Source organism: Pyrus communis, chromosome 10 (assembly GCF_041283825.1).
Source record: "Pyrus communis isolate YQ-2024b chromosome 10, ASM4128382v1, whole genome shotgun sequence".
Classification (NCBI taxonomy): Eukaryota; Viridiplantae; Streptophyta; class Magnoliopsida; order Rosales; family Rosaceae; genus Pyrus; species Pyrus communis.
Window position 1 is genome coordinate 19,326,139 of NC_142574.1, and position 26,758 is coordinate 19,352,896.

A 26,758-nucleotide genomic window follows, 5' to 3' on the forward strand; every position below is an offset into this window, starting at 1 on the left:
AGAAAATATACATTCAAACTTTGAAAGCATTCACGCCATTCAAATGGAATCCTTATCAAGTTGTCTGATTAATATCAATAGTCAAGTCAGCAACCAGACTTATGGTGTTGTATATTAACCGAGTATATGTACATATACTCGGCTAACTTATACAAACCTATGACTAAAATGTTAAGGAATCTGCTCCATCAACTGCTGCTCCACCAGCTCCATCAACTGCTGCTCCACCAACTGCCGAATCTGCTCCATCAACTGCTGCTCCACCAACTGCACAATTGGAATACAACCTGGACAGCAGACCTCATGTGCTCTGATGTGTTGCAGCATGGGCACGTGGCTGCAATATTCCTGACAGCAGCATGGGCAGCAAGCATGTGTCTTTAGTTTAATATTCCTGACAGCAGCATGGGCAGCAAGCATGTGTCTTTAATTTATTACATGTGTGTCTGTGTAAGATGTATATAAAACATCTGACTATTATTACAATTAGTAATACAGAAAACATATCATTTGTATATGGTATCACGAGCCCAAAAACTCCAACGAGAAATTTTTTTTTCTGATCCATCTCTTCCCTGTCTTCATCCATGGCCACTGACGCCTCTACAACCAACCCTCTACCAGACCTCAACTTCACTACTCCCACCTTGATCACCATAAACGCTACAGCCCAATTACCTGTGAAACTCACACCCACTAATTACCCATCCTGGCGTGCTCAGTTCAACGCCCTTCTTTACGGCTACGATCTCATGGGTTATGTGGATGGTTCTCATCTCTGCCCATCAACCACTCAAACCGTGCTTCGCACCTTTTGGATACGGCAAGATCAACTCCTCCTTCATGCGATTCTTGCTTCCGTCTCCCCGCAGGTCATCTCCCTTATTGCCTCTGCCAAGACATCCAAGGAAGCTTGGGACAAGCTTCTTCATCTCTTTGCTAGCAAAGCCCGTGCCCGTGTTCTTGGTCTCAAAGAACGCCTTACTCTCCTGCGTCGTGAGAACAAGCCTGTCTCTGAGTATCTACAAGAAGTCCGCATTATTGCAGACGAGCTTGCCATCATTGATGTTCCCCTCTCTGATGATGATCTCCTCCTCTACATTCTTAATGGTGTTGGCTCGGACTTCAAGGAAATTGCTGCGGTAGTTCGCTCCCGCGACACCTCAATCTCTTTTGAAAACCTGCATGACAAACTGGTTGAACATGAAGCTGCTCTTAAGCGTGATGATACCACTGTTCTACCCCCAGTGATCACTGCCAATGTCACTCAGACATCTCGCTTCCACACCTCAAATCGTGGCTTCCGCTCTCACAACTCCAACTCCAACCGTGGGTCCTTTCTCTCTCGCAATCCTTCTCGTAGTTCCTTTGAGCACCCCCACATATCTTCCACTGCCACCAATTCTCGTGGTTCCTACAAGTCCATCCAACAATCCTTCACCGACAATGGTCGCCGCTCTACCAACATGAACAACACAGGTTATCGTGGTTTCTGTCAATGGTGTGGCACTCAAGGTCATAGTGCCAAACGCTGCCCTCAACTCCAATCTGGACCTTCCAGTACGCTCGTGGCCAATCCTACCATCCATGGCCGGTCCACCTCTTCTCCAACATGGTTGCTTGATTCTGGTGCCTCTCACCATGTTACCTCTAATGTCAACACTCTCTCTGGTGCAGCCATATATGATGGTCCTGATGAAATAATTATTGGTAATGGTTCAGGTTTGGGTATCACACATGTCGGTTCAACCACTTTACCCTCCTCATCCTCCCAATCTTTCAGCTTATCAAACGTTCTATGCGTTCCTTCTATGAAAAAAGACATTATTTCTATCTCTAAATTTAATAAACAAAATAATACCTCTATTGAACTTTTTCCTGATTTCTTTCATGTCAAGGATCTGAGCACGGGGGCGGTTCTTCTTCGAGGCCCGAATAAGGATGATGTGTATGAGTGGTCTCCTAAATCTAAATCATTTCATCAACCACAAGCTATGGTGGGTGTGGTGGTCTCTCCCAACCTCTGGCATCGTCGTCTTGGTCACCCCAGTCATCAAACTCTCCAACAAGTCCTTCGTATGTCTTCCATTAATGTGTCTTCCAAGTTGTTCAAGTCTGTTTGTCATTCATGTCTATGTAATAAAAGCCATCGTCTCCCGTTTGGAACTTCGTCTCTCACCAGTCATGGTGCATTAGACCTCGTTTATAGTGATGTTTGGGGCCCTGCTCCATACTCTTCAATTGATGGTTTTTCTTACTATGTTATCTTTGTTGATCATTTTACAAAATATATATGGCTCTACCCTCTCAAAAAGAAATCTGATGTGTTTTCCACTTTTGTCACCTTCAAAGCACTAGTTGAAAATTACTTCAAAAGAAAAATCACTAGGTTATACACTGATGGTGGGGGTGAATTTATCAAACTCCAACATTTTCTCTCATCCAATGGCATCACCCATCTTCTTACACCACCTCACACTCCTCAACACAATGGAGTCGCCGAACGACGACATCGTCATATTGTTGAAACTGGTCTCACACTTCTTCATCAAGCTTCTTTACCTCTCACCTATTGGTCTTATGCCTTTAAAACAGCTACCTATCTTATCAACCGTATGCCCACTCCGATTCTTAATAATATCTCCCCATTCACTCAACTATTTGATGAACAACCCAACTACTCCCGTCTTCGTACATTTGGGTGCTTGTGTTTTCCTTGGTTACGTCCTTACAATTCCAATAAATTACTCCCTCGTTCCCGCCCATGCCTCTTCCTTGGTTACTCATCTAATCAAAGTGCATTTCAGTGTCTTGATCTTTCCTCCCACAAAATTTTTATCTCTCGGCATGTTCAATTCGATGAGTCCACTTTTCCTCTTGCTAACCTCCATTCCTCCACTCCCCATGTCACGGTTGATAACTCTCACACTTGGGTCTCTTCTCTTTCTCCAGTTACTCATGTTCCCGTCCACTTACCCACCAGGCCTGTTGAGTCGGCTGTTTCTTCTTCGCTGCCATCACACGTCACATCATCATCATCATCAGAATCTGCCCCTGTCTCAGAACCGTCACCATCCGCTGCACCTATATTCACCCCACCACATTCTCCAACCCAAACTGATCACGTCCAGTCACCTCCCCCCAACAACCCCGTTCGTACATACACTAGAAACCCTCATAGGACTGTTGTCACCTTTCCATCCTCTAACCCAACCTCCCCCAACCCCCCCGTACCTCCTGTGCTCCCCAATCATTCCATGATCACCCGTGCCAAAGTCGGTATCCACAAACCCAATCCTCGGTATGCTATGACTGCTACTAAACATCCCATTCTCTCCTCAGTTGAACCGACATGTGTCTCTCAGGCTGTCAAGGATCCCCTTTGGCGACAAGCAATGTCCAATGAGTTCAATGCGTTAATTCACAATGGTACATGGGAGCTCGTTCCTTCCCTTCCCTCTCAAAATCTTATTGGTTGTAAGTGGGTGTTTCGTATCAAACGGCATCCTGATGGCAATATTGACAGGTACAAGGCACGCTTAGTTGCCAAGGGCTTTCACCAACGTCCTGGTATTGATTTTTCAGATACTTTCAGTCCGGTGATCAAACCTACTACCATACGCATTATTTTGCATCTTGCCGTGACTCATAAGTGGCCAATTCGTCAGTTGGACGTCAACAATGCTTTCCTTCATGGCACACTCCGTGAAAATGTCTATATGGTCCAACCACCTGGTTTTGTTGACTCCAATCATCCATCTCATGTGTGTAAATTGAGGAAAGCCCTCTATGGCCTCAAACAGGCTCCCAGGGCATGGTACAAGGAATTACACTCATTTCTGCTCTCCCATGGCTTTGTCAATGCCATCTCTGATGCCTCACTCTTTCTCTTGAATAAAGGGACTGCTGTAATTTATTTTTTGGTTTATGTTGATGATCTTCTTATTACAGGAAACGATTCCTCACTTATAGCAAAGTTCATTCACCTGTTGGCAACTCGGTTCTCCGTCAAGGACCTGGGCTCCTTACATTACTTTCTTGGTGTTGAAGTCCTTCCCACAGCCACTGGCCTATTTCTCTCTCAGCACAAGTACATTCATGATCTTCTTGTCAATGCCAAGATGGATGGTGCAAAGGCTGTCAGTACGCCTCTCTCCACCACTCACTCACTCATGCTCCATGATGGCTCCTCCCCAACGGATCCCACTCCCTACCGTCGTCTTGTTGGTGGACTTCAATATCTCAGTCTTACACGCCCTGACATCTCCTTCACAGTCAATAAGCTCTCTCAATTCATGCATTCTCCTTCCGAGACTCACTGGCAGGCACTCAAGCGTCTTCTCCGCTACCTGAAGGGTACCATTTCCTTTGGCCTTCATCTTTGTCGTCGCCCCTCTCATCGTCTCTATGCCTTTTCCGATGCTGACTGGGCTGGTGATCGTGATGATCGCAAATCTACGACTGGCTATGTTGTCTATCTTGGTGGCAATCTCATCTCTTGGAGCTCTCGAAAGCAGCGGTCTGTCTCTCGCTCCTCTACCGAAGCCGAATATCGGGCCATTGCTGCCACCACTGCTGAACTCATATGGATTCAGTCCTTACTGCGTGAACTTGGCATTTCTCTCCCCACAACACCGGCTGTTTCTTGTGATAACATTGGAGCCATGTTCTACTGTGCTAATCCGGTTCTCCATTCCCGTATGAAGCATATCGATATTGATTTTCAGTTTGTACGGGATCGTGTCACTCGTGGTCTTCTTCAAGTCTCTCATGTCTCCACTACTGATCAGCTTGCAGACGCTCTAACCAAATCCTTGCCACGTCCACGTTTCCATCTCCTTCGTTCCAAGATCGGTGTCTCCGATGGTGCCACCGTCTTGCGGGGGCGTGTTAAGGAATCTGCTCCATCAACTGCTGCTCCACCAGCTCCATCAACTGCTGCTCCACCAACTGCCGAATCTGCTCCATCAACTGCTGCTCCACCAACTGCACAATTGGAATACAACCTGGACAGCAGACCTCATGTGCTCTGATGTGTTGCAGCATGGGCACGTGGCTGCAATATTCCTGACAGCAGCATGGGCAACAAGCATGTGTCTTTAGTTTAATATTCCTGACAGCAGCATGGGCAGCAAGCATGTGTCTTTAATTTATTACATGTGTGTCTGTGTAAGATGTATATAAAACATCTGACTATTATTACAATTAGTAATACAGAAAACATATCATTTGTATATAAAATACCCATGTACATATACTCGGTTAATATTGTATACTCCGGGGTTCAACTGCTTGCAGAAGTCTCGCACCTCCTCTCCTCCTAGTCTTCATCAAAGTCGGAGAAGTAAAAGGTCCTCACTTCTGCCAAGTTGCCCCTTTGAGAGAGAGAGAGAGAGAGAGAGAGAGAGAGAGAGAGATTAAACTTTTCCGTTGAACTACAGACAGGTTATTATTGTTCAAAGTGAATGGAATAGCAGTATTATCGAATAGAAAGAGATAAGTTGGAGTTGGTTGCTTAAGCGGTATAGTGATAGCCAAGTTAGAGCATTTCTCGAAAAGAAAAGAAACATACCTTACATTGGTTGTATCAAGGTCGAATTCAATTGACAATTTTACATGGCTTCATAAGTTCATACTCATCACGGCCACTCTCTTTCTCCTTCATGATCTCCTATTATTACTGCTTCTGCGAAATGACACTGAATTATAATTTCTCAGCATCTTCGGCATTCAACAGGTGTATGCCACACTTTTTGACCTTCACGTACGAAAGGAGTTCATCAAAAGTATTCAGTGGGCAAATGAAGTGAACAGACCTTGTTGACAAGTTTGTAAAAATCAGTGGGCAAATGAAGAAAATTGGGTACTTTTTATACAAAAAAAACTGGTACATTTTAGATTAAAAAGTGGGTACATCTTCTGTTCCATATCTTCTTCTACTTGTTCTTTCCAGAACTTGAGATCATTTTTAATTTCACAGCATTTCGGCAATTTCACTGACGTCGGACTCGTCACTTGATTCTTCACGCTCATCACTTCTACTGGCTTTAGGCTCATAACGCTTCTGAATCATGTGTTCTCATGTATTCTTCAGCTTCTAATTCCCTTCATAAAACATCAAATTTAAATTTCGCAGCATCTTCGCCGTGCAACAGGCAGACACCACACTTCTCCTCCATCACAAGAAACAGGTTGGCTGGAATTATCGAGAGGGAAGAAGTGAACGGACGCAGCAGTGACAAGTTTATAAAAATCGGTGGAGCATTTCGCTCCCTCTTCAAGTTCAAAGCCATTATACCACACATGTACATGATGTGGATTGATATTATACTAACCTTCATCACATGGAAATTTGTAAGAACAACTGATTTCACGCATTTTGCCATTATTCGTTGTGAAATTGAACTTGACTCCTAAGCTGGAATGCATATGTCGGTGGAATGCAACGACAATGACAAAGAGAGGTTTTGAAACCTGTTCAAAACCAATAGCGATGAAGCTTGACTTTTATGGAAGATCCCTCATTCTGATAGCTGAACCAATTTGGAATTTCATACCCCCGACATATGATGGTAACTAGAGGCCCATAAGAGTACTTTTCCTGTCACACTGATGAACATCATAATATTCCTACTCGTAATAACATAGCAGCTGTGTACTCCAACAGAAGTGCATGTGTATGTGTGTGTGCACACGAGAGAGAGGGAGAGAGAGAGGGAGACTCCAATCCAATGACGTAGTTGCCACTTGCTTAAGTCTAAGCTGTGCATCGGCCATTATGTTGCTCCTTTCATTCCAATCCAATGCTCGACAATTATAAAAGTTAAATTCCCCTCGAAAATGTTCATGTTTATCACAACCTTCTATGAGTGTAGTCCTTAAACTTGACAGTCTTCAGTGATGTGCAGCCATCCGCTTCAAGGAATTGCAACACTGGAAGCTCTGGTAGAGATTGAAGCCTCTTGCAATTCACTAAGAGAAGGCGAGACAGCTGAGAAGCTTGTTTGATGCTTGCAGGTATGCTCTTAATCATGGTTCCACTCAACTCTTAATCTCGTAATGAGGTTAAGCAAATGAGGGTCTCACCTTCTTGTTTTCTTCATGTATGTGGCGCAAATATTTGTTGTTGTGGTTTGATTTCAGCACAACAAACCTCGGCAGAGTTGGCATTTTAATTCTCTCTTTCTAGTTTCTATCCTGTTCGTTCTCAAACAAGTCACTTCAATTTTTCTTTGTGCAAGATGCATTCTATGTTTAACGTACTTTACCAGCACACAACAGAAGAATAATGAGGATTCATAAACAGCAAATGAAACAAACCATTCCAAAACCAGAAAAAGCTCCCAAATCAAAAACTCAAACATTTTCCGTGACAAATGACAATGCAAGCCCTTCATTAGATTGTGGTAAATTTCTTTAAACATCAGACCTTTACAGGTTTTGAATAATGATGCAATCAAACTGTGATGACAAATCTTCTAGTCATACAGATAAAATCATTCAATCTATGCTAATCAAAATACACATCAACTCGTATAACCCTCCTATACTTTGGCAGCAAATATCTCCTGGAGAGCAGACCAAGTTCCTGAAACCGCAAGAACAACTCCCAACACCAAAATGCTCACATCAGAGCACCATTGCCCCCACCCCATCTCACTCTTGAACACGATCAGATGAAACAGAGTCGGCACCACAAACCCTAATGCACAGCACACACCACTCCCCACCAACGACATGAAATCCGCGAAATTGGGGACCAACAATGCCACCAAGATCACTGCCAAAACCAGCATCCATCTCATCCACAAGCAATACCTCCCTCCCCAAAACCGCCTTTCGACAATCTCATACACCGGGTTCATCATTATAGGCAATGTGAAGAACAGATTCACCACAAGGCCAAGCTTCACCAGGGTACTAATCAATCCTGCACCGTAATTAGCCGTGATCATATCCTTGGTTTGGTCCCCAAATGCAAAATAACCAAGAGCTCCAAAGCTTCCATACATCAGAGAAATGAATGTCATTGTCCAAGCCAGAACCTTCCCAAACTTGTCCTTGTCTTTCGCCTCCGACTCCAATGGCAGAACCATCCCAACCCCTTCGAAGGAGTACACTGCCACGCCTAGCCCGTAAAAGAACAGAGAAAGGTCTCCAAATGCCTTCACTTCCGGCATTTTTTTCAACATAACCACCACATCCTCCACCATCACAACCCCCATTGCTCCGAGATCAATCACATCAGCAAAAATACTCAACGGGGCCAAATGGGTCAGTGTTGCAATCGAATTCAACCCCAATTGGAAGGGAAAACAACCCCAAATGTAGAAGCTTTTGGGTGCCAATCCCAAAATCTGGGGTGTCAAATCGGATGCTGTGGGTGCATTGAGCAAATGTGCTAAAGTATTACCGATGAAAATGAGATACCCGACGCAGAACCCGGCCTGAGCGAGAATGATCAGAACATCCACCAGCAAGCGCCCCCAAACGCCGCAGACGGCGAAACCCAAATCCCCAAAAGACGGGATCCTTCTGAACCCATTGGAAGACTCGAGCTTTCTTCTGGTATAAACGATGAGCATCATGCAATGGTGGGTGAGGAACGCAACGAGGAGGAGCGTGAGGAGACTCATGAGCCACCCGGTGCGCTTGAAGGAATACGGGAGGCCAAGAACGCCGGCTCCGACGACGGCGATGAAGACGTTGGCGAAGGTCTTGGATTGGGACGACAGCGGCTTGGGGTCGCCGATCAGCGGCGTGTTCTCCGTCGGGGGCGGCTGCCTGAGACGCTGGGACGAGGAGGTTGCCTCCTTGTCGCCACCCATGTTTTGATCTCTGTTTTGATTCTAGACCCTGAATTAACAAAGACCAATAACAAAAGTCGAAAAAGACCGTGTGGTGGGGCCCTGGGGGGAGAGTTTTGAGAGATTTATACGATTGGAAGTTGCCAAAAGATTGGGGAAGATATGGGAGGGAGTTGGGGATGACGGTAATGCGCTTAGTTTGTTTTTGTTTAAATTTTCACCTGATTTTGCTGTATTGGATGGAAATACAAGGAAATTGTTTATTTTTCATTTAACTTGATTAAGCAAGAAAATGAATCCTTAACAAACACAACTTCTAATTAGGGGATTTTAGAAATAGAAAGGCTTCTTTTTACTGTTGGAGAATAATTCGCATGAAACAGAAATTACCTATTGACTAGAGATAAATTGTTCTTCATAGATTAAGATACGAGTTAACATCGTCACCTGATATTTCTTTTTTGTATCATCTACTAAGTCTTTGCGATTATGATCTACAAAATAACATTCGATTACAAAAGAACTCATTAGGAGTCATTTGAGTCAAATATTAGCAATGCACTATAGTGCAATTATGATCACAAACCTTTGATTTGAGTATACAATTGAGGCATTTCAAAGTTCATTCTTAGGTATTGTATTTCTGGTGAAGGTCCAATGCACTCTTCTTACAAGATCTTCTATTTGGCATGGTTTGCGACCTTTGTTTGTGGATATTTGTCAAAACTCTAAATGGTTGGTGGGCACTAGTGCTTCTATTAGTTTTTGGCATGCTAATTGGATTGGTGATTTTGTTGTGAATTGGTGTTGCCATGTCGATTTAACTGCCTACTTCCGCTGCTATTTGGATAGAAATTTCAGGAATTAAGCTTTCTTTGTCAGGAATGGATGATAAATTAATTTGGTTGCCTTCTTCTGATGGTGCACTTTCTTTATCTATGGCTTATGATTTTAAGCCAAGTTAACAATCAGTTGTTACTTGGGATAGATGGGTTTGGCACGTGGACAATTGTGGAGCATGTGTCGATTTAACTGCCTAGTTTGCCTTCGTTTATATTTTCACCTGATTGCTGTTTTAGAGTGTTTGATGGATACATACATGGAAATTACTTATTTTTCATTTAACTTGATTAAGCAAGAAAATGAATAATAACTAACCAACCAATCATTAACAAACACAACTTATAATTAGGGGATTTTAGAAATAGAAATCCCCCTACCCATATGACATTGTGTTTGCCTCTAATTGTCACGGTTTCACTTATCTTTTTATCATTAGAGAATAATTCGCATGAAACAGAGATTAAATATTGACTAGAGATAAAAAAAAAATTCTTAGATTAAGATGAAAGTTAACATCACCACCTAATATTTCTTTTTTGTATTATCTACTAAGTCTGTGCAATTATGATCTACAAAATAAAATTCAATTACAAAAGGAGGTCAAATATTAGCAATGCATTATAGTGCAATTATCATCTCAAACATTTGATTTGAGTAATACAATTGGGGCATTTCAAAGTTCTTTCTTATGTATTGTATTTCCTCATTTTTTTTTCGTGCAAGGTGTTGCCCTGTTGATTTAACTGCTACTCTTGTTGCTATATGGTCAGAAATTTCAGAAATTAAGCCTCTTTTGTCATGAATGGATGATATATTAATTTCTTCTGATAGTGCACTTTGTCCATGGCTTATGATTTTAAGACAAGTAAACAATTAGTTGTTGCTTGGGATAGATGGGTTTGGCGTCAATATTTTCATCCGTGTAACTCTATTATTGTAGGAGTACGATATCCACACACCTCTTTTTACTTCTCACACACCATTCTAATTTTAGTTGTCAGATCGGATGAATTGAAGAAGATCAAAGGATAGAAATTAACAAGGGGTGTGTGAGAAGTAAAACCCCTTATTTTATGGCGATTTCTTGATAATAAGCTTTTAATTGATGAAGAAGTAAAACCCCTTATTTTATGGCGATTTCTTGATAGAAAGCTTTTAACTGATGACTTATTGCTTCGTCACGGGTTCTCATTTGCTTCAATGTGTTCTTTGTGTGGTCAGGTTTTTGAATCTCCGTTGACAAGCTTTGCAATCTCCGAGCGCTTGAAGTGCATGATAGGCCTTACAGGGTGACCCAAATCCATGAGGTTCTTTGGCGTTCTCCTTGTGCATTTGAAGTCAAAGAAAATACCGATGGTTAGGTTTGTGGTTCTTGAAATGCTAAATTTGGTGCTATTTCTCGAGACCATTTGGGTCATTGTCTAGGGTGCTTTGTGGGTTCTTTCGATATTGTTACGGGATTGGAGTCGGAGTTTAAGGATACTACTCATGTTGTCACCATGGATGTGGAAAAGAGTTGATATTCTCTTTGAATTGAGTGTGATTCTACTTTGGCAGTGCATTTTATTTAAACACATTTATTTAGGTGCTTTGGCGTTTATAGGTTGACTGGTCCAACTGTTGTACCAATCTCTCTTCCATGTGGATTCAAGTTTTTCCTATATATCTTGAAGGTAATCAGGTGGTTGATTGTTTAGCCAACTTTGGTGTATGTAATGTTGGGATTCTTGTGCGCAATTGCAGCTTTTGTTCATGATATCTTTAGAAAAGCAAATGAAAAAATGGAATCTATCGGGCCTATATTAAACCCAAAGCCCATTTCATTTCTTCCTTTCAGCCCAGAAAGCCCATTTCACATTTCTAGTCCAAACGAAGGAAAAATGAGACACTGCCATCACTGTGCTTCGAGCAAGAACAGCCGGCGCAGGTTAGCAAGTCATGAAACTTGACTGCCAGTAAATTAAACGCGATCAAAATTCACCAAACACCAAAACAATGAAGAAAATTCTCTGCAATCCTTGATCTTTATAATTCCATCCGATTCAAATTCATATGAGATCGGAAGCTCCCGTAATTTGTTTTCGCACCAAATTTAAACAAAATGAAGAAAATTCTCTGCGATTTTCGGTTCCTCCTGTTTCTTGCAGCGGCGGCGTTCATCTATATTCAGGTGGGCACCCCAAAACCCTAATTCTCACACGAATATATGGTATTTAAATGTATGTGGAGTTGTTGCTGCAGTAGCTGAAAGAAACGACTGCTAAATTTTCTTCTGTTTGTGTTTGTGTGTATCTGTTTGGTTGCAGATGCGGCTTTTCGCTACGCAATCGCAGTACGCTGATCGCCTCGCGGATGCGGTATGTAGAAATTATGAGTCTGTTATAGTATCAGAGTAGTTCATGAGAAATTCGTCTGCAGTTTGAACTCTTTTTGTTTATTCATTTGATGAGAAATGTGAATTTAGGTGCACATTGTTTAGTAGGATCAATTAATGTTATTGGTTTGTTGCCTGCTTTAAAAAATTGAACAAAAGAAGCAATTTTTACATAATTTCACATCTGTATTGATTAATTTTCGATGTTAATATTCTTTATGTCTCTTTTTTAATGTTACTTTGAGACCAGCAAGATGGGTCATGCTTGTATTTTGGGAACCATAAGGCGTATTTATGCGTTTGAAGCTTCTACAATAAAAAGTTGGTTACTTTATCTTGAATGACATCTGTTTTCGTTTTGCAGATAGAGTCAGAGAACCATTGTACATCTCAGTTGAGGACATTTATTGATCAAATAAGCTTGCAACAAGGACAAATTGTTTCCCTAGACGGTGTGATATATTTCTAGCACATGACTCTTTTAGATGTTTGTTTTTACACCATATGGTGCACGACGATTATCCTTTCTTTAGTCCTGTACTAATGAGTATGCTTTAAACTTATCAACTATGCTGTGCATATTATCGTAATTTTTGCTAGTCTAGTGTCTCCGTCATTTTCCGAAATTTAGTTTTGATTTGGCTTTACTGTCATGTATCTGAAGGTAGCAACATGGTTTCTGGAGGTGCTTATTCCTTTTGTAGCTTCTTTGCCAAAGCATACTATGGATACCCATTCTACTGTAATTTATCTGGATCAGATCTGGTTATTGTGTTGATTGTATAGTACTTTTGTTACTCTTTGGTAGTCAGTTGGTTTTGATGAAATTCTTGCCCGTATATTTTTTTTTTCTGTAAGACACTGGTTTTCTATATAAAAAATAAAAAAATAAAAAATAAAAAAAAGTGATGACATACTTTTTTCTGTTTTGTTTTTTTTTTTTTTTTTTTTTTCAATTCTGACATTAGACTGCTGCAATTGTAGAAGAAAAGCAACGGCTAGAGCAAGAGTGTGGACAACTGAAGGTCCTAGTTCAAGAACTTGAAAGTATGTGGTTATTAGAAAAAATCCTTTTCTTATAGTGGTATAAAGAAGCACCTCTATTTACTTATTTTCTAGTCTTGTAAGATATTGTGTGTGCTTTCATGCCATGTATATAGTATTAGTCAATTAGAAGAAGAAAATATGTGGGTTTCGGTGATTCATCGCAGATACTATATAGTAATATAAAATCCTTTTTGTAAACCATAATTAGGCTAGATGAATGTATTTGAAATGGATTTCATATAACTATAGACAACAAATCATTTGAAGCCCATGTGTTTTCTTCTTCAAATATAAATACAAATAGTTATTTATTATAATAGTCCCTTCAACCAATTTAACTAGTTATATCAATTAAACTTTTAGATTGAATCCCCTTTCTCTTTTCAGTACTTATTTTTTTGCCATAACACACTCCAACGAACTTAGGATTATTATTTTGTCACCTTTTATTTTCAGGGAAAGGCCTAGGTCGGCTGATTGACAAAAACCAGGTGCCAGTGGCAGCAGTTGTAATTATGGCATGCAATCGTGCTGATTATCTGGAAAGGACTGTGAAGTCTGTTTTAAAGTAAGTTTCATGTTCTTGTCACATAAAAAGTAAGTCTCATACATACACCGCCCAGCACAGTTTTTAAATTTGTACCGACTCACTGGCCTAATTATCCAATTATCCAGATATCAGAGTTCTGTTGCCTCAAAGTTTCCTCTATTTGTCTCCCAGGTATCATGTGCTTATTTTTGGTAAAACATTACGGATGTCATTGACACTTCTTGTTCTTTAGAAGTTATCTTGTAGAGAATCAATAGCTCAACATGGTAACTTCATTTTTCATAGGACGGATCACATCCAGCTGTCAAACAAAAGGCTTTGAGCTACGATCAGCTTACCTATATGCAAGTAAGTTGTACATTTGTAATCAAACTGTATATCCTTGGTCCTGGAAATGCACCAGGATAGCCATCAACTCTGACTTCAATAAATTGCAGCATTTGGATTATGAACCAGTTCATGCTGAAAGACCTGGGGAGTTGATTGCATACTACAAAATTGCACGTAAGGATTCTTTGCTTCTTCAGGTATATTAGCCTCACTATTACATCTTACCATTACATCCCTATTTTTTTAGGTCATTACAAATGGGCATTGGATGGATTGTTCTACAAGCATAAGTTCAGCCGCGTAATCATACTTGAAGGTGAAAACAGTGTTCCTCGGATTACCTTGTCAATCTTTTTATTTTATTTTATTATGTTTCCACTCGAAGTATGATACAATCCATCATCCTTGAACACAGATGATATGGAAATTGCTCCTGATTTTTTTGATTATTTTGAGGCTGCAGCAGCTCTTCTTGACAAGGATAAGTATGTCTTCTAGATATGTCTTCTAGATGAATCCAAGGTCTTATGGCTTGAATACGTATTATATAAATGTTCTGGACTCCAGAAATTCTGACTTTTCCTCACTTTTTTTTGTGTTGTATATTAAACTGTGGTAGGTCTATCATGGCCGTTTCCTCGTGGAATGACAATGGGCAAAAGCAGTTTGTGCATGATCCTAGTGAGTTCTCATTAATTTTTCAAGTTAATCTTCCTAAGATTGGAATAAAGCATAATACAACTTTTATTTTTTCAGGACCAATTGCATAATGTAATATTAATGTCCCTATCCGACACCCCTTTTTGTTGTCCTTTGTGACTGGAGTGAGAAAATGTTTTTGTTTTTGTGGGAGAACCAATGCTTATTTGGGCATGTTTGTTCAGGTTACTGGCTCATGTAGGTTTGTAACATTTTGCTCGTATTTTTAAGGTTTGACAATTATGTTTGCATCTAGGCCTTCTGCTACATTATCTAACCTTATCAGTTAACACATTACATTATTATCATCTTACCAACAAGTGCATGCATCCTCAGTATTTTCCACGGATGTTTGGGCACGAGACATTGACAGCTATCTGAAATAGAACTGTCAGAGCAACAGCTATCTGAAATAGAACTGTCAGAGCCATTATGCTTTCTGATCTGCTGTCTGATTCACTGTGCAGAAATACTTTATAGATCGGATTTCTTTCCTGGTCTCGGGTGGATGCTGGCTAGATCTACATGGGATGAGCTATCACCGAAATGGCCAAAGGCATATCCTTGCTGCTGAAATGACTTTTATTTTAATTTATACTTCTCTATGCTTTTAAATTTAGATCCATATCCTCTAAATGTTTGCTTTCACAATGCTTCACTTACTGGGATGACTGGTTGAGGTTACAAGAGAATCATAAAGGTCGACAATTTATTAGGCCAGAAGTGTGCAGAACATATAATTTTGGAGAACATGTATGTATTCGTACTTTTTCATGTTCATTGCCTCCCAACCACCTTAAGCGTTATATAGTGCAAGCAGTCACACCTTTACTTTCCGAACAATTCAGTGATTTAGTGTATTGATTTCTGCACCGACTTTATTTAATATCTATCCTGGAAGTCAGGAAGTCTTATCTTAAAGTGGTTCTTTGTTCCTTGAAACTGCAAACATTGTTAGAGGAACAGATTTCATAAAGTTCGGAGTTATCTTTAAGTGGTCCTTTGTTCTTTGAAAATGCAAAACAACTTTCATATTCTGAGTTAAAATGGTTCTTTGTTTCTTCTCCCATCTTTTTATTGCCGTATATAACTTCTTTATTTAATCCCTATGTAGTAGTTTTGCATTGTGATTAACTTAACCTAAGTGATATTGTCAAGTACAATGTCTTTAAAATAGTTCCCCCCCCCCCACAAAAACCCCTCCCCTTTCCTCGTAGGATTGTAAAATTTCTTATGCTTCATTTCTCATTTCTTGTAATGCAGGGTTCTAGTCTGGGACAGTTTTTCAAACAATATCTTGAGCCAATCAAGCTGAATGATGTCCCGGTAATTACCAATCTCTCTTCTATATCATTCCTCTACTCTAAGTTTGTCCTTATCATTATTCAGCATTTTCATATTGAATTACTCTTTTCTACCTTTTGCTTCTAAAGGTTGACTGGAAATCAATGGATTTGAGCTACCTGATGGAGGTAATGGATGCTTTAATACATTGGCTGGAATGCTCTTTCTTTACATATATAATCAATACATTTCTCAACCTGTTTGCAGGACAAGTATATAAAACACTTTGCTGACATTGTGAAAAAAGCTAAACCTATCCGTGGATCTGATCTTGTACTAAAGGCACGCAACATTGGTGGTGATGTTCGCATACAGTACAACGACCAGCCAGACTTCGAATACATTGCTGGCCAGTTTGGTATTTTTGAAGAGTGGAAGGTCATTTTCCTTTTTATTGTGCAACTTTCCTTCAATCATCATTGAAATTAGGAATAATGCATTTGATTTTATGACTGGAGAATCTTCGATTCAATAAGTCCTGTCTCCATTAAGGATGCAAGTAGCTCTAGAAATAAAATGCGCTAAATGCCTCTTTAAACCCCAGTTGTCAAGTTATCAATCTGGAGTTGTTTGTTTGTGTTTCCTTTGTTTTCAGGATGGTGTACCACGGACAGCATATAAAGGAATAGTTGTTTTCCGGTACCATATCCCACAACGTATATTCCTTGTTGGTCCAGATTCTCTCAAGCAGCTCGGAGTCAATGATTCTTGATGCAAAGTTGAGGTTAGTATGGTTCAAATTGCCACCATTTTCTGCTCAAAGTTTTGAAGTTTCACAAATTAATAGGATCTGAGATTTTTCTTCTCTTCTTTGCCAGAAAGTGTTCATAAGGAGAAAACATTGCTTCCGAAGTTCAAGATCTTGAGTTCATGCTAAACGTATGTTCTTGAATCACAAGTGCAACTCACACCAAAATCAATAACCAATGCTAACTAAACCTAGATGAGAGCCAGGTGCGTTTTTCGTGATTCGAGCTCTACAGTCGGCTATGTCTTCACTCTCCTGTAATTTGAGTTGTTCGGAAACTTTACCAGGTTACCACATTCAACGAGTAGCAATCTCCATATTCAGTTAGTCTTTAGGTGGTAGTGTCCAATCCTTTTTAAGTGTTGAAAGTTTTGAACATTTTTGTTTCCTTAACAGATACCGTTCCCTTCTGAAAGAAGATTGTGATCCTAATCCTTCATGTATGATATTTTGACAGAATGTACGTAGCATACAGAATTCCAAAATATCACTTTTTATTTCTTTGTTAAAATTATTATTTATTTAATTTTAGCAAACTTGTGTACCATTGGAAAAAGTGTCATGACCTTTTTTCTGTTAATTTACTAAATTTGAAAAAGAAAAAGAAAACAAAATTGACCGTGTTCATACTCAATATTTGTCAGCACAAACAATATTTTACGCCAATTTACGTTACGAGGGAGGGAAGGGTTTGAAATCGAAACGCAGTGCACTAACCATACAAAGACGAAAAATGAAAGCACTGCCAATCCAAAGCCTCAACTGTAGATACAGACTTTCCCCTTCCATTAATTACATTACAAGCTACAATTTCCAATTCGTTCTCTTTTCGCGTTCGATCACTCTGTCAAGTAGTAGTTGCTTAGAAAGCAAGTTAGGGTTTCCAAGTTAGAGTTCTTCAACTTTGGGATCGGTAAGATGGCTGCTGTAGTTATGCATCCTGCCAAGGCAGAGCAATTCGACTTCCTTCAACTGAGGCAGCAACTGAAAGATCACATTCGCATGAAGAAATCAAGAGGCTCTGATGCTGCTCACGGCTGCTCCGTTAGTAGTACTATTAACAAGAAGAAATTGCCTTTCGACAACTTCGGATCCTTCTTCGCCCATTGGAACGTGTTATGGCAAATAGATTGCACGAAGAGATGAAGGATTTCGTGCCTGAGTTGAAGAAGTTGGCGTCTAGGGTTTTGAATTCTGAAAAGAGCGCTGCCCCCTTGAGCAAGGCATTGAAGTGTAAAATCATCAAGGAGTCCCAGGATTATTCCTTTTTGCAATCTGACTGTGCAGAAATTCCAATGCCTTCTAAAGGAGAGCATGAAGAAGTTGGCAAAAGCAAATCCTCCTCGGCAAAGTCTGAATCCTCTTCAACAAAACAATGCAGCACAAAACCAATGCCGAAACAGAACAAATCTGTCCCAAAACATCCAATCAAATATCGCGTGAAGGAGGAGTCCGGAGGTTGTGATTGGCAAATCCAAACCCTCCTTGGCAAAGTCAGAATCTTGTTCAATAAAGCAAGGCTTGAAGCACACGAAGCAATCTATTGTGCCGAAATGCACAGCAAAGCCGATGCCAAAACTGAAAATGTCTATCTCGAGAATCAGGTCAAAGACTGTGAAGGAGGAGCAATCAGTTGATGTTTCTTCTGTGATCCAGAAGATATTTGGGTGTAACCGCAAGTGCCCTAGGGACAATGATGACGAAGATGATCATTTGATGGTGCCCACGTTTGATGACATTCTGAAGGAAGAGAGGAAGAGTGCAAAAATCACGAAGGAGAAAGATGAAAGAGAGCGGTTGCTGCTCGAAAAAGAGAAGCAAGAAGAAGGGTTAAGAGCAACAAAGAAGCTGAAGATTAAGATCAAAGTTTTGAAAAACTGATGTTGTTCCATTTAGATTTTGGAGATTTTATTTATTCAGAAAATTGGATTTCATTTCCTTAATATCAAGTTCTTTTTAAAGAAATTGATCTTAATGTAAGATTTTATTTTTAAGGAAATTATTGATGCAAGTTGCCTGATAATTTCCAATTTACAGTCTTTGCACTTTACCACTTTTTTTGGTCACTGTCTTTTGTGAAGTGAACTAGTTGCTTTTAGAACAAGTTAGGGTTTCAAACTGCTGAAGTTTTGCATCCTGCCGACGTGGAGCAATTTTTTCTCCAGCTGAGGCAGCAAATAAAAGAGACTGAGAACCTGACATGAAGAAATTAGGAGGCTCTGCTGCTGCTCAAGGCTTACTCAGACAGTAACGATAACAAGAAATTTCCTTTCAACAACTTTGGATCCCACTTTGGCCCCTGGAAGCCTGTCATGTTGTAAAGGTTGAACAAAGAGATGAAAGCTTTCATGCCGGATATAAAGAGGCCGGCATCTATCCTTTTAGTTTCGGAGACTTGGTATTCCTCCTTGCTAGAAGTACTGGATGAAAAACCATTCTTGAACATAATCAGGTTAAAAGCAGTGTGATTAAGGAAACATTAGGATGCAATCATAAGCGACTTGGGAGGATGATGACAGAAATAAGAAAGAAAAAAAAGTGGCAACTATCAAGAAAACTCCATCTTCGTCTTGTTCCAACATTCCTTGTGCCGCAAGCAATGTCGATGTTAAACAATTGGAAAATGTGGAGGATTGTTTCGTCTCAGACTTCGACGCATCTGAGCCGGTGACTCAGTTATCCAAATTATCCGTGACGTCCGATGATATTGCTGCTGTTGGTGAGAGAGGCAGATTGCCTGTAGAGATTATCCGCATTCGAGGCACCTCTGTGTGAAATTCCCTTTCGAAACAACGCCTCATGAAAGCTACTGCAAATTGGAAGGTACTAACTTTAGAGGACTTTGTTAACCACACTGGATGGCCCAGTAGTTGGAGACGAATTTCAAGCCCGTATTCTATACGGCATATCCTAAGTTTAATTATTGATTCTAGTGAATCACACGATAGTGACCAGAAGAGGCTGAAATACTCCCGACCCCAAAACGATGAACTGCTGTGACGAAGCCATCAGAATGTCTCTTTTTTTTAAATATAAAAAATGAACTTTAGAGGACTCGTTAATTATTTATGTTTTTTCAGAAGAAGAAAAAGTTTATATTTATACCAACCTATCACGACATGTCGTTCTCGTTGAATTGAAGTCGTCTCGCACCTAAAAACCTAAACCCTTCTGCTCACTCTCCCTTTCAGTTCCCGTTCCCTTTCCGTTCCCGCCGAGCTTTTACCAGAAGCAGCCATGGCCTCCATCCTCTCCAAGAAGCAGAAGCAGAAGCAAAAAAGCACCAAGCTTTCCGACCTAAAAACACTAGGGAACCAGCTCCTCTCGTCCCGGGCCCACATCAACAACCTCCCTAAGCTTCTCTCATTCGTCTCCCCGGCCTCGCCGCCTCAGTTCGTCGTCGAGTCCCTCCTCTCTCTCCAGTCCTTCTTTACCCCTCTCCTTCCCGACCTACCTTCCTCCTCCTCTAAGCCTTCCGCCGCCGATGGCTCCCATGACGACCCCGACTTCATATACCGCACCTGGCTCCGCTCCAAGTTCGACGAGCTCGTTGAGGCCCTCGTCGAAGTCCTGCTTTCGCCGCAATCTGACGAAACTCTCAAGGTCGCTTTTCCATTTGTTGAATTTCAGTTCTTTTCTCTTTTCTCTTGTGTTTTTATGTAATTTTGAATTCAATTTTTTAATTCGGTTTGCTGGTGATGTGATTAGGAGGTGGTGTTGGACACGATAATGGAGTTTGTGAAGTTCGGAAATGGCGGAAAGTTTCACTCTGCAATGTACCATAGGCTGCTTCGTAGTATTGTAAGTTTTATTTATTCTCCAAAAGCTTAATTTGAGTTTTATTTTTCATGTTTCTCTGTTGTAATTTGAAGAGTGAGTTATAATTTTCTGTTGTCATCCATAGGTTTACACTACAGAACCGGTTAATTTGTTGTTAGACTTGCTCTCATCCAAGTATTTCAAGTATATCGATGTCCGGTATGGTCACATTCCATTAATTTTAGTAATTTTATTCAGGAAAGTTGTGGTACTGGCCACTTAAAAAGTATTGTAATTGTTGCATCTATTTTTGGCAGTTATTTTACCTACATTAGCTTTGAAAAGCTTGCTAAAATTCTGGATGCAAACGGCATTTCTGGTACATTGTGCTGTGGTTCTTGCAAAAAGTTTGGCTTTTCATTTTTTCATCTTTTCGAGTGGTGGTGGTATTAGTATTAACTTGGTTGGTTTGTTGTTTCTATCTCTCTCTTAGAGGACAAAAATGTGAAGAAAGACGGCAATGATGGGGAGCATCCCAGCAAAAGGTTAGTATTGTCCACGATGTTATCACATAGGAAATTTCGATTCTTTTATTCTCTCATTGAATTTCTCTTGTTAAGAGATGTACATAACCCTAATATGGAACATTTCCTTCTGTGCTCTGATTAAGTCGGAGGTAATGCCAAGTGGTGAAGTTCTTGGGTAATAATAACCGTAGATTTTTAGTGTTACATTCGCCATATGCAGATTGTTGACACTACAGATGTTTTGGTTTCACATCAAGATATCTTGGAATTAAACATTTTACTTTTAAGTTACTGAGATCCTTGTAGCCTCTATGTAATATTGGATTCTTCTTTGACTCAAAGTCCATTTTCATCTGTCCTATTCTTTAATTTTGTGATCAAGTCAATGAATTCTAGTTTATAATGCATAGGTGTTAGATTCTTTAGTATGTTGATGCTTTAACTGGTTAGCTTTTGACTGCTAAAATCATTTACTTGCAGCATGGATCAAGTAATTCACAAGATTCATTATTTGATATCACACATCCCATCTCTGGAAAGCTCAGTTGAAAAAACTGATCATGAGATGTGGAGTGGATCAGGTTAGTGTTCTCTGCCTTCGCCCTCGGTGATTAAACAGTTAAACTCATACTTTACTTTCCTTTTAATACTTATCTTGGTGGAAGATATTATTATTAATATTATAATGGATAAGTTAGTCACCTACCAAAAGGGAAAATAGAGTATGCATCAGTTAGTCAATCCCTGCTATGGCCTCAAACATGATTATGGCCCAACCTCTTGTTTTAACTTAATGAAATGTAAAGATGCTGAAAAATAATCCTCTTTTCCAGTTCATTGGACAGTATTATAATTAGTCGAAAGAGTGAGTAATACATGGATAATTCCACAAACATTAGAAGGAAGTGTTATCTTTCTTTTCTATTTTTTGTATGCTTCTGTGATCTAACCATGGCATGAGACAAGAGTCTCTTTAAGTTATGGCAATTTACACTGCCAATTCTGCTTCAAATTGGTTGCTCTAATATAAAATTCTCATAGTTTCACCTACCCAAGTTCACAGTAATCTATGTGAATGTGTGTGTGTGGTTTTCCTGTATGTTTAAGTATTTTCTACATAAACCGAGGGCTGTGAGTATCCTCATGCCTCATGTCTCAATTTCAGACTATAAGAACTTTCGTCCCTATTTCCTATTGTATAACATCTTTTAATTTTGTGATCATTTGAGCTTTTAAGTTTCTTTGTTTATCGATTTTTTTTATTTTTTATTTTTTTTTTGTCTAAAGGTGAATATGAAGGGCTTGCTGGGAAGATGAAGGCAGATGGTAAACAGCACAAGACTGAGAAGCAGAAGGATAAGGTAATCTAGATGTGTCAATGCAACTATCAAAATTGTTTGTGTATTCATTCACTAGATTTCCCTCTGTATTTTGCGTATGAGATTAAAGTTGCACATTCCTTATGGATTCACAATGTCTTCAGGTCTTGTCTGCAGACAATATTGCCAAAAAGATGAAATTGAAATTTACTAAAGCATGGTTATCATTTCTAAGGTTACCACTTCCAATTGATGTGTACAAGGAGGTAAGACTCATACACACTACCCACAACGTGATTAATTCTCTCCCTTTCTTCATAGCTCAACACCATGTCCTAATTTGAATGTCTTTTACTAGCCATACACTTTATTTGGACCATACTTGTTTCCTTTATATGGAATGCTGTGCTAGTAAATATGTAGAAGCAGTGCCTGATGTGTGGTACTGTACTTCATGTGCTTTGGTTTTGTGATTTTCGTCCCCTTTAGTCTCTTTGACAAAATCTTATCATATAAACACAGAATTTTTGTTTCTTTTAGTGCTATTTTGATAACTAAGATGATTAGAAAGGGCCAACAAAGGTAGAATCCTTCAAAATTGCAATTTACAAGTTGAGATAAAGTCAGCTTTTTTTGCTTTATTTGGGCTCCATATCTAATCATTTAAGGATGTTCGCCTTGGCTTGATTCTATTGGATTCACCCCCCTTTCTTTGTCTCAAGGGTGGGTTTAGTTTGGTCTTGTTTGGCTTCGGGGTTCTAGTTGGTTCCCCTCGCTGTTCTTGATTTTCGTTTTGTATGATTGATCTTTTATCCATCTTGTTTTGTACTCTCTTTATTATGAAATTTCAGTTTCTTATAACTGGAAAAAAGACTAAATGTTATTTTCATCTAGTGCCTGTCTGTTCATTCTGTTTACCTTGCATTTATATATAGTTTTCTACTCTATAATTCTCTGACTGGGCTATGGTTTAATTCTCAGGTTCTTGCCACTCTCCATCAGGCAGTCATTCCTTTCTTAGCCAACCCCGTCTTGTTATGGTAAAATTACTGAACATATTTTATTTATGGTTTTCAGTTTGTTCTTTGTGACTTTGAGTGTATTTAATTTCTTGACAAAACATGCAGTACCTTTTCTATAAGCTCATATGACATATATTGACAATGTGCAGTGACTTCTTAACTCGATCATATGACATTGGTGGTGTTATTAGTGTCATGGCTCTTAGCAGTCTCTTTATCCTCATGACACAACATGGTTTAGAGTACCCCAACTTTTATGAGAAACTTTATGCATTACTGGTTCCCTCTATTTTTATGGCAAAGCATCGATCAAAGTTTTTTCAGGTAATACTAATCTTACTGCAGTAACAGTTTATACTTCCATACACAAGCCATATAGGACTAATTGGTAATATTTAGATTGAACTAATTGGTTAATTTATGATCGTGCTATTTTATTTGTAGCTTGTAGATGCTTGCTTAAAATCACCACTTCTTCCTGCATATTTGGCTGCTGCTTTTGCCAAGAAATTGAGTAGGCTGTCAATCTCAGTTCCTCCGTCTGGAGCATTAGTTATTATTGTGCTGGTTCATAATCTTCTACGGAGACATCCTTCAATCAATTGCTTGGTGAATCGGGTATGAAGACAATCTTTAATTGTTTCTTTGTCAATGAATTTACTATCCTCTTGGCCTGAATTCGTGGGTGTTTCTTTGTTATTTCTTTTCATACATGATGCATATGAGGAGTTAATGTTCGTGCAGGGAGGTGGTGGTGAAACTGTGAAAGATGATCCAGAAGCAGAACAGAGGGCTGCTGATGGCGCCGATGGCACTGGAACTGGTTCAGCAGATAAGTCAATCAAAAAATCAGGCATGGATCCTTTTGATAATGAACAAAGTGATCCTATGAAATCAAATGCCATGAGTAAGTATTTTACTTCCCCACTAATTTCCAAATCTTTTGCGTTTCATGTAGCTTTTACATATTCATGAGATATCTTTTTAAACAGGAAGCTCACTTTGGGAGATTGATACCCTCCGTCACCACTACTGCCCTGCTGTTTCAAGGTTTCATGCTCGAGTCCTGATCGCGCGATTACTGTACAGTCCTTTATATCTTTCAACTTTTCCTGATATATTTTCCTTTGCTCTTAGGTTTGTTTTGTCACTCGAGAATGATTTGACAGTCAGAGCCAAAACCACTGAAATATCTGTTGAAGATTTTAGCTCAGGTTCATATGCGACAATATTTGGAGAGCAGGTATTGTTGTCTTGTCTCGGAATTCCTCGAGTATATTAGACTTTATGCATTCTGGGAATTTATAATCACAAGGAAAAAGTAGTGGAAACCGTTACTTGCAGCCCAAGAACATAAATTGTAGAAAGCTACTGTTAGTATATGCCTTGTGCAATTAATTTGATGGTTTCATCTCCAGGCATCTTAGTTCACTGCACTCACTATATTGCAGGTGAGACGAAGGATAAAGTCGGCTCCACTAGCATACTACAAAGCAGCTCCGACCTCTTTGTTCTCAGACTCCGAGTCTCAGTTTCCCGGTTGGACTTTCACGTGTGAAGACAGTAAGCGAAAGAACGACAGCGCTGATGGGAACGGGAAAATAGATAAAGAACGTGACCATAGTCTGGTCAAACGACAACGCGTCAAGTGCTGATATCCGAAATGTACTCACTCAAGGGGGCTGGAATATGCTCGTGAATCATAAGATTTTGAGCAACAACGATAGAGTTATAGGTCTATGACAATTTATCATTGTACGTGTATTTTTCTTTGTGTATCCTTGATACCTTAAAATACCCCGTAATGACGTGGTCTACAAGTTTGGCATAATTAGTAAATTTTAGACAGTTTTTTAGTATTTGAAGTTCTTCCTGTTAATTTCAAACAGTCGAATATATATGGGAATTTCGTCGTAAGAAACTAATACTTTCATTAATTAGAATCCAAATATCTTAAACCTAATTAAATCTCCAATAAGAAATGCAACATCAATTTTTGGAAACTTAGATCTTAATCTTGAGCTTCTTTGCTGCTCTGAACCTTTCTTCTTGCTTCTCCTCTTGTTCGAGCGGCAACCGCTCTCTTTCGTCTTCCCCCCTCGCGATTCTTGCACTCTTCCTCTCTTCCTTCAGAATGTCGTCAAATGTGGACACCATCGCAAGGTCATCACCGTCATCATCTGGCCTAGGGAGCTTGCGATTGCGTCCGAATATCTCCTGGATCACAGAAGAAACATCAACTGTTTGCTCTCCCTTCACACGGTCTTTGGCCTGGTTCTTTGAGACGGATTTCTTTGGTTTCGCTGTGCTTTTCGGCTCAACAGATTGCTTTGTGTTGCTTCGAGCCTAGCTTTATTGCACAAGATTCTGGCTTTGCCGAGGAGGGTTTGGATTTGCCAATCACATCCTCTGAACGCTCCTCCACGCGATATTTGATCGGACTTTTTGAGATGGATTTTTTTCTGTTCCGGCTTTGGCTTTAGGCTACATTGCTTTGTTTGCTCTAAGCCTTGCATTGTTGAAGAAGATTCAGACTTCGCCGAGGAGGGTTTGGTTTTGCCAACTTCTTCAAGCTCTCCTCCTTTTGAAGGCTTTGGAATTTCTGCACCGTCCGATTGCAAAAAGGAGTAACCCGGGACTGGATGATTTTACACTTCAATGCCGTGCTCAAGGGGGCGGGACTCTTTACGTTGGCTCTAGCCTTGTCGCCGGAATTCAAAACCCTAGAAGCCAACTTCTTCAACTCCGGCATGAAATCCTTCTTCTCCTCGCACTCTCTTCGTCATAACACGTTCCAATGGGCCGAAGAAGGACCCGAAGTTGTCGAAGGCAATTTCTTCTTGTTATCATCGGTAGTACTACTAACCGAGCAGAAGTGAGCAGCAGCATAGCCTCCTGATTTCTTCATGCGAATGCGATCTTTCAGTTGCTGCCTCAGGTGAAGGAAGTCCAATTGCTCTGCCTTAGTAGAGCAGCCATCTTTTCCGATCCGGAAGTCGAAACCCTAACTTGTATGAAAAGCAACTAGTAGTCCACAGAGTGATGTAAGTCGTAATGGAATGGGAAAGTCTCTATTGATAGGTTTTAGGAATTTCTTAATCCTAATAGGAATTGGAATCCGCGTCATAGGATTTTCCTAACAAAATTAATCCAATTTATCTTGAAATAATTAGCACTGAAGAAAATTAATTAATTTATTAAACAACAAATCCGGTTGCTCCCATAACCGCATCCAAATTCCTCCAAACAGATATTGCTTGTTTTATGATGCCTTTGTTTCTCATTTTTCCCCTTCTAAATTAAAACTTCTGCAATTGACTTTAGGGTTTTATGATTTGAGAAGATGGGTTGGATTAGTTACCAGGAAAAGAAGAAAGAAAAGAAAAAAA

General features: G+C 39.9%; 3 protein-coding genes and 1 pseudogene across 4 annotated transcripts; 3 read left to right on the forward strand and 1 right to left on the reverse strand.

Moving 5' to 3' along the window:
• Positions 1–7,363: 7,363 nt before the first annotated feature.
• LOC137729733 (amino acid transporter AVT3B) lies at positions 7,364–9,074 on the reverse strand. The gene has a single exon (XM_068468743.2). It carries the CDS (start codon positions 8,826–8,828, stop codon positions 7,545–7,547), a length of 1,284 nt encoding a protein of 427 aa, XP_068324844.2. The 5' UTR covers positions 8,829–9,074; the 3' UTR covers positions 7,364–7,544.
• Positions 9,075–11,537: 2,463 nt separating this feature from the next.
• LOC137729138 (alpha-1,3-mannosyl-glycoprotein 2-beta-N-acetylglucosaminyltransferase) lies at positions 11,538–17,253 on the forward strand. 2 transcript variants are annotated; one of them, XM_068467979.2, is made up of 18 exons: positions 11,538–11,820; positions 11,957–12,007; positions 12,389–12,476; positions 13,009–13,071; positions 13,528–13,639; positions 13,747–13,792; positions 13,907–13,969; positions 14,059–14,125; positions 14,199–14,267; positions 14,367–14,436; positions 14,571–14,632; positions 15,118–15,207; positions 15,309–15,403; positions 15,914–15,976; positions 16,084–16,122; positions 16,202–16,372; positions 16,590–16,718; positions 16,817–17,253. In XM_068467979.2, exons 1-17 carry the CDS (start codon positions 11,752–11,754, stop codon positions 16,704–16,706), a joined length of 1,335 nt encoding a protein of 444 aa, XP_068324080.2. In that variant the 5' UTR covers positions 11,538–11,751; the 3' UTR covers positions 16,707–16,718; positions 16,817–17,253. The 2 variants fall into 2 exon arrangements, with proteins under 2 accessions (XP_068324080.2, XP_088534485.1); XM_088678359.1 differs by having other exon boundaries at positions 16,813–16,872.
• Positions 17,254–17,558: 305 nt separating this feature from the next.
• On the forward strand, positions 17,559–18,310 carry LOC148693661 (uncharacterized; annotated as a pseudogene).
• Positions 18,311–19,871: 1,561 nt separating this feature from the next.
• On the forward strand, positions 19,872–25,228 carry EMB2762 (CCAAT-binding factor). The gene is made up of 15 exons (XM_068468344.2): positions 19,872–20,345; positions 20,451–20,543; positions 20,647–20,720; positions 20,819–20,880; positions 20,995–21,046; positions 21,509–21,609; positions 22,316–22,389; positions 22,512–22,613; positions 23,329–23,387; positions 23,519–23,693; positions 23,814–23,987; positions 24,114–24,276; positions 24,362–24,419; positions 24,507–24,612; positions 24,821–25,228. The coding sequence occupies exons 1-15, from the start codon at positions 19,980–19,982 to the stop codon at positions 25,022–25,024; spliced, it is 1,863 nt and encodes a 620-aa protein (XP_068324445.2). The 5' UTR covers positions 19,872–19,979; the 3' UTR covers positions 25,025–25,228.
• The last annotated feature ends 1,530 nt before the right edge of the window (positions 25,229–26,758 follow it).

Bases quoted from the DNA above. Each gene is read 5' to 3' on its own strand.
- LOC137729733 (XM_068468743.2), bottom strand. From the start codon at position 8,828: ATGGGTGGCGACAAGGAGGCAACCTCCTCGTCCCAGCGTCTCAGGCAG.
- LOC137729138 (XM_068467979.2), top strand. From the start codon at position 11,752: ATGAAGAAAATTCTCTGCGATTTTCGGTTCCTCCTGTTTCTTGCAGCG. The intron at 13,072-13,527 runs GTATGTGGTTAT...TTTTATTTTCAG, and splicing joins CCTAGTTCAAGAACTTGAAA to GGAAAGGCCTAGGTCGGCTG. The intron at 16,123-16,201 runs GTAATGGATGCT...ACCTGTTTGCAG, and splicing joins ATTTGAGCTACCTGATGGAG to GACAAGTATATAAAACACTT.
- EMB2762 (XM_068468344.2), top strand. From the start codon at position 19,980: ATGGCCTCCATCCTCTCCAAGAAGCAGAAGCAGAAGCAAAAAAGCACC. The intron at 21,610-22,315 runs GTTAGTGTTCTC...TTTTGTCTAAAG, and splicing joins TGAGATGTGGAGTGGATCAG to GTGAATATGAAGGGCTTGCT. The intron at 23,388-23,518 runs GTAAAATTACTG...GACAATGTGCAG, and splicing joins GCCAACCCCGTCTTGTTATG to TGACTTCTTAACTCGATCAT.